Source organism: Oncorhynchus kisutch, linkage group LG26, assembly GCF_002021735.2.
Source record: "Oncorhynchus kisutch isolate 150728-3 linkage group LG26, Okis_V2, whole genome shotgun sequence".
In the NCBI taxonomy this organism is placed as follows: Eukaryota; Metazoa; Chordata; class Actinopteri; order Salmoniformes; family Salmonidae; genus Oncorhynchus; species Oncorhynchus kisutch.
The window spans coordinates 27,783,980-27,801,479 of NC_034199.2; the positions used below are offsets into that span (position 1 = coordinate 27,783,980).

The window sequence follows — 17,500 nt, forward strand, 5'->3', positions numbered from 1 at the left end:
CTCCTCTCTCTCTCTCCCTCCCCTCCCTCTCTCTCCCTCCCCCTCTATCTATCTCTCCCTCCCCTCCCTCTCTCTCCCTCCCCCTCTCTCTCTCCCTCCCCTCCCTCTCTCTCCCTCCCCTCCCTCTCTCTCCCTCCTCCCGCCCCCCCCCCCCTCTCCTTCCCCCACTCTCTCTCTTCAATAATGGAAACCCAGTAACTCTGTCATTCTGACCTCATAGGCATTTAAATGAAGAGGAAGAGTATTGAAACTGTGTGTGTGAAAGTGTGTGTACTTATACGTACAATATGTGTGTGTGTGTGGTGAATGTGTGTGTGTGTGTGGTGAATGTGTGTGTGTGGTGAATGTGTGTGTGTGTGGTGAATGTGTGTGTGTGTGTGGTGAATGTGTGTGTGTGTGTGGTGAATGTGTGTGTGTGTGGTGAATGTGTTTGTGTGTGTGAAGGCTAACTCACAGAGGTCATGTATATAATACTACTACAGGACTGTAGACATGACAGTCTTGTCTAACCAATGTAATTCCACTGTAACGTGATCAGGAGAAGGATTATAAGGTTATTACATATCTCCCTCTCTGAAACACCAGCTCTCCTCTCTCACTGCCCCGCTGCCAGAGACTCAGCTAGCTGCCAGTGTGTGTGTGTGTGTGTGTGTGTGTGTGTGTGTGTGTGTGTGTGTGTGCGTGCATGCTCATTGGCATGGCTTCATAGCCAATGCACACATGGGTGTAGGGTTAGGGCTTTGCCAAACATACCAACTGGTTTCCCAATTTCATTTCTCCCTCTCTTTATCTCTCTTCCTCTCTCTATCCCCCCCTCTCCCCCTTGTTGGTATCAGTACTGCAAAGAGATAATTATACAAGCCCACTGTCATCATCCGAGCTGGAGAGGAGCGAGAGCCTGTGCAGTTGAGAGATGACATCTCATGCTGTGTGTGTGTCAAAGAGAGATGCAGAAAGGGATGAAGAAAGAGTGGAAAGGAGCGAGGGAGGAGTGAAGTTTGTCATAATGATGTCATGTATGGTAGGGGATGGTCCATGTAATATGCTATTCTCCAGTGTATGAGCTGCACATCATATAAACATTTTCATATGTTTTGGCAGCAGTGGTTTAAAGCACAGCCATTCTCTGGAATAGGATAACTCTCTCTCACACACACACACACACACACACACACACACACACACACACACACACACACACACACACACACACACACACACACACACACACACACACACACACACACACACACACACACACACACACACACACACACACACACACACACACACGGCAAGTCTCAGTTACTCTGTGCTGCCACCTGGATTTCATTTCTAACCCCTGCTTCCCTCTCTAACCACACTGGCATGCCTGTGTGTGTGTGTGTGTGTGTGTGTGTGTGTGTGTGTGTGTGTGTGTGTGTGTGTGTGTGTGTGTGCATCCCAGAGGGAACTCATACCAAGACAGTATTAGTGGAAAGAGCAAATCGCTGAGTCAAATTTGATCTATTTTAATTAGCATCATATCGCTGTACATGAAGACATAAAGTCATAATAGTATAAATCCTGGTTCCTACGTCCCACAGTGATCTCCTTTCAGAGAGACAGGGAGAAATTTGTTCCTAACCTTGCGCCAGGGATAGCAGCTGAGTAGCTGCAGACCACAGACCTTTAGGAGTGGAAGCTAAAGGTCTGTGGAATGAAGAGGAGAAAGAATCCCCCCTAATGATGTAAAGAGACTACCATATGTAGAAGACGTGAATGAAAGAATACCTGGCTTTAGTAGAGGCCTTGAGAGACAGAGAGAGAGAGAGAGAGAGAGAGAGAGAGAGAGAGAGACAGAGAGACAGAGAGAGAGAGAGGGTTAAAAGGAGTGAAATTATGAATGCTGTTGGTTGCCAAATAAATCACTATTATTGTAATAGAAAACACAGACTCTCTGTTCATCATTAAACTAAAGTTTCTCTTACCCAGAGCAGGCCTCTGTGTGTAAGAAATACTTATCCATTCATTTATCCACTCACTCTGATGGAGAATAATGGCATTTAAAGCCATACATTATAACACATGTCACTTTAGCCACAATAATAACCATTGTTCAAGTGTTTCCCTATTCATCACAGCTTTGATTCAATGTTTAACCGCTGGGAGACTAAACTACATGATGTATGAGTATCCTGGTGTGTTTAGAAAATGAATGACTTCATTCTCTTTCCTCCCTTTCCCATCTCTTTCATCCCTCCCCCCTGCATCTCCTCGTCTTCTCAGTGGGAGGAGATCAGCGGAGTAGACGAGCACTACACTCCCATCAGGACCTTCCAGGTGTGTAACGTGATGGAGTACAGTCAGAACAACTGGTTGAGGACCAACTGGATCCCCCGCCAGTCGGCCCAGAAGATCTACGTGGAGCTAAAGTTCACCCTGAGAGACTGTAACTCCATCCCCCTGGTCCTGGGGACCTGCAAGGAGACCTTCAACCTGCTGTACATGGAGACAGACGAGGACCAGGGCAGTCACTTCAGAGAACACCAGTTCTCTAAGATCGACACCATCGCTGCAGACGAGAGCTTCACCCAGATGGACCTGGGGGACCGCATTCTGAAGCTCAACACGGAGGTCCGGGAGGTGGGGCCTGTTACGAAGAAGGGCTTCTACCTGGCGTTCCAGGATGTGGGGGCTTGTGTGGCCCTGGTGTCAGTCAGGGTCTACTTTAAGAAATGCCCATTCATTGTGAGGAACTTGGCCTCCTTCCCTGATACCGTGCCAATGGACTCTCAGTCATTGGTGGAGGTGAAGGGCTCGTGTGTCAATCACTCCAAGGAGGAGGAGCCACCGCGTATGTACTGTAGTACAGAGGGGGAGTGGCTAGTGCCCATAGGGAAGTGTCTGTGTAACGTTGGCTATGAGGACAGAGGGAGCTCCTGCCAAGGTAAGACACAGAGTTATAATGTTCACTGAATGCATTTCCTTCTTTCTTTTTATACTTTTTTCTCCCTCTCTCTCTCCCCTTTATTTTATCTCTCTCTCCCACCTCCCTCCCACTCCATTGCTGAAATATACAGTGACTTCAACATAGGCTCTGAGTGTGTACAGTACCTTGTAATGTTTTGAAAGTGAGGTTTCAGTCCTGATCTACTGCACATGTACACACACCTTATATCTGTCGGCCACCTCTGGCCTTCGTTCTACCACTAGAAACCAGATACGGGATGTGTGTATGAGGGTTGAGAGAGGAGTTCTGTGTTTGTATATGGTACAGGGACCAGCTTGCAGTAGTTACTGTATATCAGTGAGCTCCTCCTCTCTCACCTCATCAGAACAGAGGAAGGATCATAGTTCTCTGTGTGTGTGTCTGCTGTTGGAGGCCATGGAGAGAGGGGGATATCAGAGAGAAGGGTGTGTGCTGCTGAGGACTGGGTCATGAAAGGTTACTGGGCTGGTGTTTTGGGTGTTTTGACTTGGGTGCAGGGCTGGGAAATAGGCCTGGAGAAAATGACGTTGTATCATATGGTGTTTAAAGATATTATAATATGGTGATATAGTGTGTGTTGGTTCCAGTGGGAGCCCAAAGAAATGACTACAGCCCCGACACGCCAAGAGACCATCTACTCCTCTTCTCTCCTTTCAGATGGGAATGTGCTGTGTTGAGCGCTACGTGAAGATATTGATCTACTCTCTGTGCAATCACTATTCTATGGATGCGTCTGTGGAAGGATGAATGAGTCATGTTTAGTGTAATGAAAGATCAAAGCGAATCTCATAGTTCAAGTTCTGGTGTCAAGGGTAACAGAGAAGCTCCTTTCCCTTAAAAGGAAGACAGACAAATGGTAGTGTGAGGCAATACCTCCTGCTGCGCTCTCTCTCTTTCTCTCTCTCACTCTCTCTCCTGTCAGTGTGAGTAGTGTGAATGTTTGGGTGTATTTGACAATCTCTTATTAGTTTCACTGACGACTAATGGAGTCTAATAAGGGCTTATGTTACGCCAGTCTGTGACAGCTGCTCTGTGACACACACACACACACACACACACACACACACACACACACACACACACACACACACACACACACACACACACACACACACACACACACACACAGCCCCCCATGAACTGCGACAGCGAGGGGCCATGTGCGCAGCTCGTCCACCAGGCCCCTAGTGTTAACAGACAGATGAGTGTTGGGGGGCCAGTGTAATGTGCGGCGGGTAGCAGAGTGGCTAACGCAGGGAAATGTTTAGGTATCCAGACCTAATTCTCCTAGCAGTGTGTGTTAGTGTAACTCTGAGTACGATGAAGAGAAACGCTTTACTGCTATAGTTCACTGAATATTTAATGGAGTGTGTTTTCTTTGAGAAGTGATGCAGCATCTTCCATTTCTCTTTGCTGTGTGTGTGTGTGTGTGTGTGTGTGTGTGTGTGTGCGTGCGTGCGTGTGTGTTTTTATGTGTTTGTATAGGCCTCAGAGTGTATTTGAAGGATTTAGTAGAGAATGTGGGGTATTGTATTAAACTGTCATAATTATCCCTTTCTATAGCTCTGTGTGTTTGTTCAGAAATGTGTGTGAAGCTGAGGGATGTTTTCATAGTGAGGCTTCAAAAGAACACAAACACTCCGTCCAGCTACACAGGTTTAGCCTGCTGCCGCCTATGTGTTGTGCTTCAGTGTATATGTGGTGTGTTTCGGTGTATATGTGGTGTGTTTCGGTGTATATGTCTCAGTGTATACAACGTGTATACAATGTGTATATGTATATTCGGTGTATATGTGGTGTGTTTCAGTGTATATGTGATGTGTTTCAGCGTATATGTCTCAGTGTTTACAACGTGTATACACTGTGTATTTGTAGTGTGTTTTGGTGTGTATGTGGTGTGTTTCAGTGTATATGTGGTGTGTTTCGATGTATATGTGGTGTGTTTCGATGTGTATGTGGTGTGTTTCAGTGTATATGTGGTGTGTTTCAGTGTATATGTGGTGTGTTTCAATGTATATGTGGTGTGTTTCAATGTATATGTGGTGTGTTTCAATGTATATGTGGTGTGTTTCGGTGTGTATGTGGTGTGTTTCAATGTATATGTGGTGTGTTTCAATGTATATGTGGTGTGTTTCAATGTATATGTGGTGTGTTTCGGTGTGTATGTGGTGTGTTTCAGTGTGTATGTGGTGTGTTTCAGTGTATATGTGGTGTGTTTCAGTGTATACAGTATGTGGTGTGATTCAGTCTATATGTGGTGTGTTTCAATGTATATGTGGTGTGTTTCGATGTATATGTGGTGTGTTTCAATGTATATGTGGTGTGTTTCGGTGTGTATGTGGTGTGTTTCAGTGTGTATGTGGTGTGTTTCAGTGTATATGTGGTGTGTTTCAGTGTATACAGTATGTGGTGTGATTCAGTCTATATGTGTGTGTTTCTTTGTGTGTACACACACGTGTGTGCGTGCATTCAAGCATTGTCTGCTAGCATTAAGAGCAAAGTTCAATGTACTTAAAGTGCTTTGCCAGTAATTTAAGGTTGTCTGAGCACTGAAGGTCACCTCACTCAGGAGGGTCTCACTTAACTGGATCTCAACCTTGTAATAGGCTGTATCTGCTTCAGCCGTAGAGAGATGATGGGTAGACACCTCACCTTATCATGCTAGTAACAAACAGTTGTTCAGTGCAGTTTTGTGGACAGACATTGTCGCCCAGTGGAGAGGAGTGACACTGTCCTCTGGCGTTACAATGGACCAGAGTAGGTGATCTAGCACCGTTTTACTATCAGTGTAAGTCCTCCAAACTTAATTTGAGCTTAAAACAGCAAACACAGGCCGCTCAGAATCCAGCCGGATGTGTGTGTCACAGTGTGTGTGTGTCAGCAGCTGTTCGCCAGTTCCTCTGAGAGAGACGAGGGTTTACATTCCTGTTGGATTTACCAAGACACACAGTCCCCACACACACTAGTCCTTATTACTTATCAGACACACACATGCACTCACACACACACACACAAATTAACGCACGTACATGCACGCACATGTACACGCACGCACGCACGCACACACACACACACACACACACACACACACACACACACACACACACACACACACACACACACACACACACACACACACACACACACACACACACACACACACACACACACACACACACACACACATCGGCTCATGTGATGTTAGCTGTTGTTTCTACCCTGTCTTAGTTTATGTGTACGTGTGTGTGAAAGAAAGAGCACTCTACATTTATCTTTCAGTACCCACTGATACCTCCTCTAGGCTGACACTGGCTTTAGAAGTGGTTTAGATGACTGTGGAGAGATTGATTGGTCTCTTCGTCTAAACACGGATGTTCATTAGCCAGATCATCTCCAGATCATCTGTAACACAACAATGGGCCAGTACTGGCTCTCTGTCAATATGGGCTCTGGTCATTATGGAGTTGTAACTGTGTAGCGATTTGATCTGTAGATGTTTTGGCATGTTTTGGGTCTTATTTTAGGCTGTGTGTGTGGGGGGGGGGTGTTGCCATGGAGGCAAGCAGCAAGACTGTTCACTATTGCTCACACACTGCGTGTGTGTTCATGTGTGTGTGTTCATGTGTGTGTGTTCATGTGTGTTGAGCAGTTTGGGTCTCTGAGAATGCCAGCTCAAGCGAGTTCATGCCTAACACAGCGGACACAAAGACAGAAAATACATACACATAGAGGTCACACACTGGCCTTAGTCATACACGTGGCCTTTAGTTTGAGTGATACAGTCTCTGACATGTTTGTGTTGCATTGAAGGCAGGGTTGGGTATGTTACTTTCTAAATGTAATCCATTACATTACCTGTCCAAAATTGTTATTAGTAACGTAACTTTTGGATTACTAAAATTCAGTAACATAATCTGATTACTTTCAGTCACTTTTAGATTACTTTCCCCTGAAAAGGCGCTGGTTAGCGTTTTTCGTCAATAATCTTGTTCTGAGGGCCTCCCGAGTGGTGCAGCGGTCTAAGGCACTGCATCGCAACCGGGTGCAGACATTTTTTGGGACCCTTCCCCAGATCTGTGCCTCGGTACAATCCTGTCTCGGAACGTTACGAACAATTCCTTTGACCTCAGGGCTTGGTTTTTGCATCCACTATCAACTGTGGGACCTTATATAGACAGGTATGTGCCTTTCCAAATAATGTCCAATCAATTGAATTTACCACAGGTGGACTCCAATCAAGTTGTAGAAACATCTCAAGGATGATCAATGGAAACAGGAAGCACCTGAGCTCAATTTCGAGTTTCAGAGCAAAGGGTTTGAATACTTCTAAATAAGGTATTTCGGTTTTCTATATTTAATACATTGCAAACATTTCTAGAAATCTGTTTTCGCTTTGTCAATATTGGATATTGTGTGTAGATTGATAAGGGAAAAAAGTAATTTAATCAATTTCAGAATTAAGCTTTAATGTAACAAAATGTTGAAAAAGTCAAGGGGACTGAATACTTTCGGAATGAGGATTAGCCAAATTGTTTTTCCTGAGCATAATCCAAAAATAAAGTACTTATTAGCCTACTCTCTTGTTTAAGATTTTTTTTGTCATGAAGGACTCTTTGGGCTCATTGCTTCGGGTAAAAAAATAAATGCTGCTCTCGGAATGGCATGTTTTGAGAACTACCAAAAACTGTGCAAGCGAGAAGTTTTTTTGCCAGTATAGAGCAGAATGGCACAGGGGAGTTTAGAAGGGAGGAACTCCCTCCACATTCTATTTCGTAGGCTGGGATCCGCACTGCAGCTGTTGCTTTCTACTGGCCGCAATAAAACAATGATTTATAACCATCTTACATTTCTTGAATTCAATCATTATTGGGTTAAAATACACTTCCATGTATACATTTGTGAACAGCCATCCACAAGGCGCAAATATCTAATTGAGAGAGCAGCAGTGTGATTCACATCAATGCACTATGAATATATGAATAATAAGTGATATCCGTATTACCCGTAGACTACACCACTGCTGTCATCCTTACCTCCAAGTGTTGATTCAAGTTGGATAATCTTTGGATGCCGACAGCAGTCATATCATTGGAAGACAGCTTGGACCGTAGCCTACAAAAGCCTATTCCTGCTCTTTTCCCTCAATCCATCAAACACATTCGGTGTGTCATGCTAGTGGTCTCTGACTTGTGGTCAGACTCGCTCAGATGGAACAAACTCAAACTTGCACCTTTTTTCAATGTTGATTTGAATGTCATTGAGAAAACAGAAAGTTGTCGAATTCAATTTTTTGTCACATCCTTTCTGAATTCAAAAGTCATCTTAGAAGTAATATGTAATCTGATTACAATATTGTTTCTGGTATCGTAACGTATTCCAGTTAGAGTTGTTTTGTAATCCGTTACACCCCAAACCTGATTGGAGGTACACGCGCAAACACAATGGGTTACTGATTGGAGGTACACGCTCAAACACAATGGGTTACTGATTGGAGGTACACGCTCAAACACAATGGGTTACTGATTGGAGGTACACGCTCAAACACAATGGGTTACTGATTGGAGGTACACGCTCAAACACAATGGGTTACTGATTGGAGGTACACGCTCAAACACAATGGGTTACTGATTGGAGGTACACCTTCAAACACAATGGGTTACTGATTGGAGGTACACGCTCAAACACAATGGGTTACTGATTGGAGGTACACGCTCAAACACAATGGGTTACTGATTGGAGGTACACGCTCAAACACAATGGGTTACTGATTGGAGGTACACGCTCAAACACAATGGGTTACTGATTGGAGGTACACGCTCAAACACAATGGGTTACTGATTGGAGGTACACGCTCAAACACAATGGGTTACTGATTGGAGGTACACGCTCAAACACAATGGGTTACTGATTGGAGGTACACGCTCAAACACAATGGGTTACTGATTGGAGGTACACGCTCAAACACAATGGGTTACTGATTGGAGGTACACGCTCAAACACAATGGGTTACTGATTGGAGGTACACGCTCAAACACAATGGGTTACTGATTGCCTCGAAGAAAACACACACATTAAAACACTCTGGCACAGACCCTACCAGAGCTACTGGTACTTCTTTCAGCCTCAATGAGGAGCGCTGAGGTGGACTGAAACCGTTTCTGCATTGGTCTAAACTTGTTGGAAATAGTTCCTAATGGACTCACAGTAAATGCTCTGTGGTGATCTTTGGCGGTCTGTAGTGGACTGGAACAATCTGGAGTCGACCAAATAGGCTGTAGGGGTCAGAATGACGCAGGCCTGGCCCAATAGCTCATGGTCCCGGCTATAGAATCACAGTCTAACATGCATGACTGAATCTTTTTATGTGTGTGTGTGTGTGTGTGTGTGTGTGTGTGTGTGTGTGTGTGTGTGTGTGTGTGTGTGTGTGTGTGTGTGTGTGTGTGTGAGAGAGAGCAGAGGGAAAAACGATTAGCAAGAGGGTGAGGAGCGGTGTAAAAAAGTGGTGTTCAATTGACATGTACACACACACTCACATGTACACACACACACTCACATGTACACACACACTCACATGTATACACACACACTCACATGTACACACACACACACTCACATGTACACACACACTCACATGTACACACACACACTCACATGTACACACACACATTCACATGTACACACACACTCACATGTACACACACACTCACATGTACACACACACTCACATGTACACACACACACTCACATGTACACACACACTCACATGTACACACACACACTCACATGTACACACACTCACATGTACACACACACTCACATGTACACACACACTCACATGTACACACACACTCACATGTACACACACACACACACACACACACATGTACACACACTCACATGTACACACTCACATGTACACAACACTCACATGTACACACACACTCACATGTACACACACACTCACATGTACACACACTCACATGTAACACACACACTCACATGTACACACACACACTCACATGTACACACACACTCACATGTACACACACACCACTCACATGTACACACACACATTCACATGTACACTCACACTCACCATGTACACATACACTCACATGTACACACACACTCACATGTACATACACACTCACATGTACACACACACACTCACATGTACACACACACACTCACATGTACACACACACTCACATGTACACACACTCACATGTACACCACACATCACATGTACACACACCCTCACATGTACACACACACACTCACATGTACACACACACTCACATGTACACACACACTCACATGTACACACACACTCACATGTACACACACTCACATGTATACACACACTCACATGTACACACACACTCACATGTACACACCCACTCACATGTACACACCCACTCCATACACACACACACATGTACACCCACACTCACATGTACACCACACACTCACATGTACACACACACTCACATGTACACACACACTCACATGTACACACACATCACATGTACACACACACACACATGTACACACACTCACATGTACACACACACTCACATGTACACACACACTCACATGTACACACACACACTCACATGTACACCACACACTCACATGTACACACACACTCACATGTACACACACACCACTCACATGTACACACACACTCACATGTACACACACACTCACATGTACACACACACTCACATGTACACACCCACTCACATGTACACACACACACTCACATGTTACACACACACTCACATGTACACACACACTCACATGTACACACACTCACATGTACACAAACACACTCACATGTACACACACACTCACATGTACACACACACTCACATGTACACACCACTCACTGTACACACACACCACACAACCTGTACACACACTACATGTACACACACACTCACATGTACACACACACTCACATGTACACAACACTCACCTGTACACACACACTCACATGTATACACACACTCACATGTACACACACACTCACATGTACACACACTCACATGTACACACACACTCACATGTACACACACACTCACATGTACACAGACACTCACATGTACACACACACTCACATGTACACACACACACACTCACATGTACACACACACACACTCACATGTACACACACACTCACATGTACACACACACACTCACGTGTACACACACACTCACATGTACACACACACACTCACACACTCACATGTACACACACACACTCACATGTACACACACACTCACATGTACACACACACACTCACAGTACACACACACTCACATGTACACACACACTCACATGTACACACACACTCACATGTACGCTCACACACACACATGTACACTCACACACACATGTACACACACTCACATGTACACTCACACACACATGTACACTCACACACACATGTACACACACACACTCACATATACACACAGACACACACACTCTCACATGTACACACACACTCACATGTACACACACACTCACATGTACACACACACTCACATGTACACACACACTCACATGTACACACAGACACACACATACATGCAAACAAACACACACACGCAAACACACACACACACACGGACACACACACACGCACACACACGCACACGCAAACACACACACACACACACACACACACACACACACACACACACACACACACACACACACACACACACACACACACACACACACACACACACACACACACACACACACACACACACACTACTCTACTCCCTAGATCATTATGATTCTTGGTCCTGGTGTTATATAAGTGACAGCATCTCTAGAAGAACATGCACATGTTAGTGCTAGTGATAAAGTTGCTCCAGAGCTTCAACCCAGTGCTTCTTGCAGTAGAGTGTGTGTGTTGTAGTTCTTGCAGTAGAGTGTGTGTGTTGTGGTTCTTGCAGTAGAGTGTGTGTGTTGTGCTTCTTGCAGTAGATTGTGTGTGTTGTGCTTCTTGCTAGCGTCTCTAACCTCCTCTGTCACGCTGGCTCAGCATTGGGTCCATCTCCTCCTAAGCCTCACTGGCTGGTGAGTGAGTGTAACCTCAGCTGGAGAGAGCATTGTGCATTCAGAGGCAGATCATAGTCTCACAGGGTTTTCACAGCAAGGAGGACTTTTCACTAAGGCTTTTCTAGTGAGGAATAGTGTGGACGTGTGTCTTTGGGATTTGTTATCCTGTATGTGATTTCACCTGGACTGGTTAGGGCTTGACACCTTAGCTAGGAGCGAATGTTGCACTCACCTTTAATAACACACACACATACACACACACACACACACACACACACACACACACACACACACACACACACACACACACACACACACACACACACACACACACACACACACACACACACACACACACACACAGAATTGGCCCCAACTTATTTATGAACATCTTGCTTGATGTCTGTTTTGGTGGGCTATCTCATGAATTGATGGGATATGTTTAGGTGAGTAGACACCTGAGGCGATTGATTTGTGAGTTGCCCTTCATGCCTGCTCCCATATCCAATAATTATTATGTATCTCTTTGTGGCTAATTTGTATTACAGTTAGACCACACTGAAGAGGGCTGTGAAGTCGAAACGTCTGTGTACACTTTCCCCGATGCGTTGAATAATGAAGTCAACTTCATGCAGCATATTTTTGAGTTCGAACCAATTACACCTCTTTGTTAGCAAAGCCCTGGACTTATATTGTTCCTAAAGCGAGGTCATTTCCCACATGGAAGCTATCAGAGCCTGTGACTCACTCTGTGTGTGTGTGTCACTGGTTTCTCTATCAGAGCCTGTGACTCACTCTGTGTGTGTGTGTCACTGGTTTCTCTATCAGTGACAGGGACACTCTCTGGTTATCCTGCACTACCCGACCCAGGGTTGTTTCCGTCGTAAACCCTCAGCATGACTGTTTCCATGGACCTAGATTACTCCACAATGGGCCTGATCACACAGAGAATATACCTAGATTACTCAACCATGGGCCTGATTACACAGAGAATATACCTAGATGACTCTAACATGGTCCTCATCACACAGATAATATACCTAGATGACTCCACCATGGGCCTGATCACACAGAGAATATACCTAGATTACTCCACCATGGGCCTGATCACACAGAGAATATACCTAGATTACTCCACCATGGGCCTGATCACACAGAGAATATATCTAGATTACTCCACCATGGGCCTGATCACACAGAGAATATACCTAGATTTCTCCACCATGAGCCTGATTACACAGAGAATATACCTAGATTACTCCACCATGGGCCTGATCACACTGAGAATATACCTAGATTACTCCACCATGGGCCTGATCACACAGAGAATATACCTAGATTACTCCACCATGGGCCTGATTACACAGAGAATATACCTAGATTACTCCACCATGGGCCTGATTACACAGAGAATATACCTAGATTACTCCACCATGGGCCTGATTACACAGAGAATATACCTAGATTACTCCACCATGGGCCTGATCACACAGAGACTATACCTAGATTACTCCACCATGGGCCTGATCACACAGAGAATATACCTAGATTACTCCACCATGGGCCTGATTACACAGAGACTATACCTAGATTACTCCACCATGAGCCTGATCACACAGAGAATATACTTAGATTACTCCACCATGGGCCTGATCACACAGAGAATATACCTAGATTACTCCACCATGGGCCTGATCACACAGAGAATATACCTAGATGACTCCACCATGGGCCTGGATCAGAGCAGCAGAGCTCAGGGTTCCACAAGGTCTAGTCTTCTATCACATACTCTCTCACACCCATCTGACAGGCTTTTCACATACTCTGAAACTAGTACCATTAGTGTGTTAACAGCTTTAGGTATACTCTGAGACCGTATTACCAAAACCTACCATTTCTGACAGCCAAGGGGAATTCTCCATGGCGTAAGTAAAGGAGATTGATATATAGTGATCTGTGTCCGATCGATAACTCTCCTCCAGCCATCATATTTGTGTTGAGACAGAGTTCAGATAAATCCCTCACAGTGACTGTAGACTAAATCTGAGTGTATTCTGCTGTGTGTGTGTGAGAGAGTGCTTTTGAGGGGAATGCAGATGGCAAGATGCCCCAAACACAGAAAATAAACAGCAACAGGCACAAACCCCTCCAGAGATATTTGACTTTTTGAGAATCCTCTCAACCCCATTCTACCGAAGCAAACTAATTAAAGTGTTTGCAGCCCACAGCAACAACACTGTCTCCAGACTGCAGTGGCTGGGGGGCTCCAGAGGGAGAGAGAAGCTGTCTATGGTACATAACACAGAGTTCAGATCCCAAACATAGAGGTTTTATTAAAGACTCCATTCAGCCAGTCTAAACCAGGAATACACCACTGGGAGGAGAAAACAGAACAATAGTCTCCAGGCAACACCAGTGTGTGTATGAGGGCCCCTGGCCCCCTGCCCCAGTGTTGCCTGTCTCTAGATCCTGGGCCAAGCCCCATACACAAGAGGAGGGCTTATTCAATATTTGATCAGGTTATCTCCCAGAAAAGGCTGACAGGGCTTGGGGATAGACAGTAGGCCAGGCAGTACCTCTCTACAGCAGGCTCTGGTTCTCTGGTTCCTATGGTGCTGTTGACTTCAAAGCTGCTAACTACAGGCCAGGAATGCATCACTGGTCCGGGAGAGGTTTTGCGAGGGAGAAGGAGAAGGGAGAGGGTAGAAAGAGAGGGGTGGAGGGGTTCCAGATAGAGATGTGGGGGGGGGGGGCTATTTGGGGAGACCCCCAGTGCTGGGTGGGGTGCAGGTAAGAAGTGGGGGTGACAGAGATGGGTGAGAGTGGTGTAGCTATGACAGCAGGACAAGAGACAGGTAAGAGGGAGACAGGGGAAGGTAAGAGGGAGACAGGTAAGAGGGAGACAGGTAAGAGGGAGACAAGGGAGGATAAGAGGGAGACAGGTAAGAGGGAGACAGGGGAAGGTAAGAGGTAGACAGGTAAGAGGTAGACAGGTAAGAGGGAGACAGGTAAGAGGGAGACAGGTAAGAGGGAGACAAGGGAGGATAAGAGGGAGACAGGTAAGAGGGAGACAGGGGAAGGTAAGAGGTAGACAGGTAAGAGGGAGACAGGTAAGAGGGAGACAGGGGAAGGTAAGACGTAGCCAGGTAAGAGGGAGACAGGTAAGAGGTAGACAGGTAAGAGGGAGACAGATAAGAGGGAGACATGTAAGAGGGAGACAGGGGAAGGTAAGAGGTAGACAGGTAAGAGGGAGACAGGTAAGAGGGAGACAGGTAAGAGGGAGACAGATAAGAGGGAGACAGATAAGAGCGAGACAGGTAAGAGGGAGACAGATAAGAGCGAGACAGATAAGAGCGAGACAGATAAGAGCGAGGCAGGTAAGAGGTAGACAGATAAGAGGGAGACAGATAAGAGCGAGACAGGTAAGAGGTAGACAGATAAGAGGGAGACAGGTAAGAGGGGGACAGATAAGAGGGAGACAGGGAAGAGCGAGACAGGTTAGAGGGAGACAGGTAAGAGGGAGACAGGTAAGAGGGAGACAGGTAAGAGCGAGACAGGTAAGAGGGAGACAGGTAAGAGTGGAGAGTGACGAGGTTATGTGATTTCTGACAGAACTGTTAATTAGTAGTCCGGCTATGAGGCTTGTGTATCTTGTTCTGCCTGTACAGCTATGAGGTCTGTGTATCTTGTTCTGCCTGTACAGCTATGAGGCCTGTGTATCTTGTTCTGCCGGTACAGCTATGAGGCCTGTGTATCTTGTTCTGCCTGTACAGCTATGAGGCCTGTGTATCTTGTTCTGCCTGTACAGCTATGAGGCCTGTGTATCTTGTTCTGTCTGTACAGCAATGAGGCCTGTGTATCTTGTTCTGTCTGTACAGCTATGAGGCCTGTGTATCTTGTTCTGCCTGTACAGCTATGAGGCCTGTGTATCTTGTTCTGTCTGTACAGCTATGAGGTCTGTGTATCTTGTTCTGCCTGTACAGCTATGAGGCCTGTGTATCTTGTTCTGCCTGTACAGCTATGAGGCCTGTGTATCTTGTTCTGCCTGTACAGCTATGAGGCCTGTGTATCTTGTTCTGCCTGTACAGCTATGAGGCCTGTGTATCTTGTTCTGCCTGTACAGCTATGAGGCCTGTGTATCTTGTTCTGCCTGTACAGCTATGAGGCCTGTGTATCTTGTTCTGCCTGTACAGCTATGAGGCCTGTGTATCTTGTTCTGCCTGTACAGCTATGAGGCCTGTGTATCTTGTTCTGCCTGTACAGCTATGAGGCCTGTGTATCTTGTTCTGTCTGTACAGCTATGAGGCCTGTGTATCTTGTTCTGTCTGTACAGCTATGAGGCCTGTGTATCTTGTTCTGCCTGTACAGCTATGAGGCCTGTGTATCTTGTTCTGCCTGTACAGCTATGAGGCCTGTGTATCTTGTTCTGCCTGTACAGCTATGAGACCTGTTTATCTTGTTCTGTCTGTACAGCTATGAGGCCTGTGTATCTGGTTCTGCCTGTACAGCTATGAGGCCTGTGTGGCTGCTGTGTGTTGCCTGTGTGTTGCTTTCACATGTTTCTGGAATGGGATGTGGATGCCTGTGGTTATGGAGAAATGTTGAAGGAAGCAACAATCAGGAAATGATGCAGAGCGATGTCAGGTTTAGGTTGACGTTTCAACAATCATCAGTCAGCATGTACAGCAGGGTAACAGATGGAGAGCTGAGAGCAGAAGTAACATTCTACAGTACTGTATCCCTCAGCTGGCACCGTCAACCCCCACGTCCAACTCACTGCAGCTTGAGATGTGTGTGTGAGTCCTTGACCTCGCTGTATGAAGTGTGCTGTGTATATTGTTGTCTCCTATGTCTTAGTCAGGTTTGTAGGTAACACTCCACTGGGACCTGTGTGTGAACAGATCACCAAATAAACTAGATCTTTCCATCTGTCTCCACCAGCCAGGAAACTATCTGACCCAAGGATGCAGTTAGTTCCTCAGTCCAGTCATCACTTTAGGGAGAGCTGTGTGTGTGTGTGTGTGTGTGTGTGTGTGTGTGTGTGTGTCCTCAGCTGATTAAAGCCAGTCAGGCCTCAGTGATCAGGCATTTAGCCATCTCTCCAGTCTGAATGCCAAACACAACAGAGCATGCCCAGACCAGCCATGTGTGGAGACCGGCCAAGCTGATAGACAGAAGAGAAACCTGGGGAAGAGGGGATGGAGGGAAGTGATTAGAAAAACCATGGCTGTGTTCACTAAGAACAAAGAAGAGACAAAGCTTTGTAATGCAAAACAGAACTAAGTGTTCTGGATGAGTTCAGTTATAATCACCTCATGAACATAACCCTGGACTAGAGGTCATGAACATAACCCTGGACTAGAGGTCATGAACATAACCCTGGAATAGAGGTCATGAACATAACCCTGGAATAGAGGTCATGAACATAACCCTGGACTAGAGGTCATGAA

The 17,500-nt window shown here is 45.6% G+C and overlaps 1 protein-coding gene across 2 annotated transcripts in view; it reads left to right on the plus strand.

Moving 5' to 3' along the window:
• Positions 1 to 17,500, plus strand: part of LOC109881965 (ephrin type-A receptor 3) — a 144,367-nt gene that overhangs the window by 26,304 nt on the left and 100,563 nt on the right. For both annotated transcript variants that reach the window (XM_031805582.1, XM_031805583.1), the window contains exon 3: positions 2,269 to 2,929. In XM_031805582.1, the coding sequence (XP_031661442.1) occupies positions 2,269 to 2,929 (661 nt within the window). The remainder of the gene's footprint in view (positions 1 to 2,268; positions 2,930 to 17,500) is intronic.